Source organism: Rhinopithecus bieti, unplaced genomic scaffold (assembly GCF_001698545.2).
Source record: "Rhinopithecus bieti isolate Rb0 unplaced genomic scaffold, ASM169854v2 scaffold_8226, whole genome shotgun sequence".
Taxonomy (NCBI): Eukaryota; Metazoa; Chordata; class Mammalia; order Primates; family Cercopithecidae; genus Rhinopithecus; species Rhinopithecus bieti.
In genome coordinates this window covers 1,425,744-1,428,321 of record NW_016805992.1, presented here as the reverse complement: position 1 = coordinate 1,428,321, position 2,578 = coordinate 1,425,744, and the positions used below count along the sequence as shown (strand labels likewise).

At 49.7% G+C, this 2,578-nt stretch overlaps 1 protein-coding gene across 1 annotated transcript in view; it reads left to right on the top strand.

Annotated features, from left to right (window-relative positions):
* TMEM186 (transmembrane protein 186) overlaps window positions 1–2,050 on the top strand; it is a 4,902-nt gene extending 2,852 nt beyond the window's left edge. The window contains exon 2 of the mRNA XM_017874440.1: window positions 645–2,050. Coding sequence (XP_017729929.1) covers window positions 645–1,283 — 639 coding nt within the window. The 3' untranslated portion in view covers window positions 1,284–2,050. The remainder of the gene's footprint in view (window positions 1–644) is intronic.
* Window positions 2,051–2,578: the final 528 nt, after the last annotated feature.

Here is a 2,578-nt window from a genome sequence, read left to right as displayed (position 1 = left end):
AAAAAAAAAAAAAAAAAAAAATATGTTTGTGCTACGTGTTGGGGCCTCCTTGCCTCGCTCCTCCTCCTTCTCCGTTGTTTCCCTTTCCCCTGACTAGATTAAGAGAAAGCAGCAGTTCCCTCCAGCACCGAAGATAACGTATGAATCAAAGAGAATTAGAAAGTTTGTTGGGATAACTATCTCACAGATTTGTTGCTCGAGTTCCCCACTAAGACATTGATTATTTAGTTTCCTCCTTGGGGAAATGTTCACACCCCCTTGTAGAGCCATTGTCCAGCCCAAAGTTGGTGCTCCCTAGATACGTTTTGAATTATTGAAGGCCGCACCTCCTTTCTTGTATTTATTTGGAATTGCCTGGTGGAAGGAGGACTCTGCTGCACTCACTGACTGTGTGTTCTTTGGTAAAGATCTTACCCTCTCTGGGCTTAGTTTCCCTAGTGGTAAAGTGGAAATAGTGATAACTATCTTAGATAGCTGTGATGCCCACATGAGATAGCATCTGGCTTTACCCTTCCCTCCTCTGGCAGTAATGGTGACCTTGCAGGATTGGCAGAAGCCTTGGAGTATGGTGCTTTGCAGATGTTCACCGTGTGATGAATGTGGTTGAGTTCCATGAGAGAAATGGTCTACTGTCTCCCTTTCAGGCTGCCCTTCTCCGAGTTGTGCCTAGGTTTCGGGGAAAAGCTGCGTGGGAAAGGCCTCTCCATGGGCTGTGGTGCTGCAGTGGGCAGGAGGATCCTAAGAGGTGGGTGGGGAGCAGGTCACCCACCTCGAAGGAGAAACCACCAAATGCAGAGACTGAGAAATTCTGGATGTTTTACCGTTTTGATGCCATCAGAATCTTTGGGTTCCTGTCTCGACTGAAGTTGGCACAGACTGCCCTGACAGTGGTAGTTTTGCCACCAGCCTGTTACTGGTACTCCCAGGGCCTCCTGACTCTCAACACCGTGTGCCTGATGAGTGGGATATCAGCCTTTGCCCTGACCATGCTGTGCTGGATGAGCCATTTCTTTCGGAGACTGGTTGGGATCCTGTATCTGAATGAGTCTGGCACCATGCTGCGGGTGGCCCATCTGAGCTTCTGGGGCTGGCGGCAGGACACATACTGTCCCCTGGCAGATGTGATTCCCCTGACAGAAACCAAGGACCGGCCTCAGGAGATGTTCGTGCGTATCCAGCGGTACAGTGGGAAACAGACCTTCTACGTCTCCCTGCGCTATGGACGCATCCTGGACAGAGAGCGTTTCACGCAGGTGTTTGGGAGACATCAGATGTTCAAGTAAACAACTGGGGCCTGGACCTCTGGGTAACCCTGGGTCGCCTGGATTGACAGGAAGGCTGAGGGTGTGGGCAGGGCTGAAGAAAGGGGATTGGGTACTTGGAGACTTTGCCTGGGCCCCTGGGAACATGTGTTTTGTGATGAAGAAATTCACAAGGCAAGAGCTGGTGTCCAGGTTTAGGAAAAAGGCTCTAAGCAAGTTCTTACAGCACTCGTCTGTGACGTTCAGTCAGATAACGGCCAGAAGTTTTTGTTAAGAGCCAGTTCTTAGAAGAACCTATGCCAGGATCACCCAGACAGTCCATTGGTGTGAAACTGAAAGGCAAAGAGGTGTGGTGGGGGAGCGTAGGATTTGGAGTCAGAAGTCTCTCACTTCTGTCACTTGTCCTGGGGTAGGTTATTGAGTCTCTGTGAACCTTGGTTTTCACATCTGTAAAATGGAAAGTCCTGCTTGTTTCATGGGATGGATGTGGGAATAAATGTCAAACGTGTGGCAGACTCAGCAGCCTAGAGCAGATAGTGTTAAGCATTTGGTCAGAGGTTTTAGCATGGAGAAAGGCTTCGAGCAGTTAGCAGGGACTTCCAGAGCCCTGTGCTGTGCCCCTCACATATCCAGCAGCAGAAAGGTCTGCCAGGATGTTAACTACACATCGATGAGCAGAGATGTCGTCCAAGTGGGCACGAAACCCCATTTAAGATTGGTTCACCACCCTGAGGTCTAGAGGCTCTTGCTTTGGATGGCCCTGCAGTTTAATAAAGCCTAATAGACCGTATGGTGGTACGTTATTTTATAAACTAAAGCCAGTTATATGCATCGCCCTGCATAATTAATAATATATGTTCATTATACAATTTGTAACACAGTAAAGAGGAAGGAAGGCATGATCTTTATTATTTTGCCACTCGAAAGTCAGTAAGAATGTTTTATTGCCGGGGGCGGTGGCTCACACCTGTAATCCCAGCACTTTGGGAGGCCGAGGCAGCTGGATCATGAGGTCAAGAGATCAAGACCATCCTGGCTAACGGTGAAACCCCGTCTCCACTAAAAAATACAAAAAAAGGCCGGGCGCGGTGGCTCAAGCCTGTAATCCCAGCACTTTGGGAGGCCGAGACGGGTGGATCACGAGGTCAGGAGATCGAGACCATCCTGGCCTACACGGTGAAACCCCGTCTATACTAAAAAATATAAAAAAAACTAGCCGGGCGAGGTGGCAGGCGCCTGTAGTCCCAGCTACTCGGGAGGCTGAGGCAGGAGAATGGCGGGAACCCGGGAGGCGGAGCTTGCAGTGAGCTGAGATC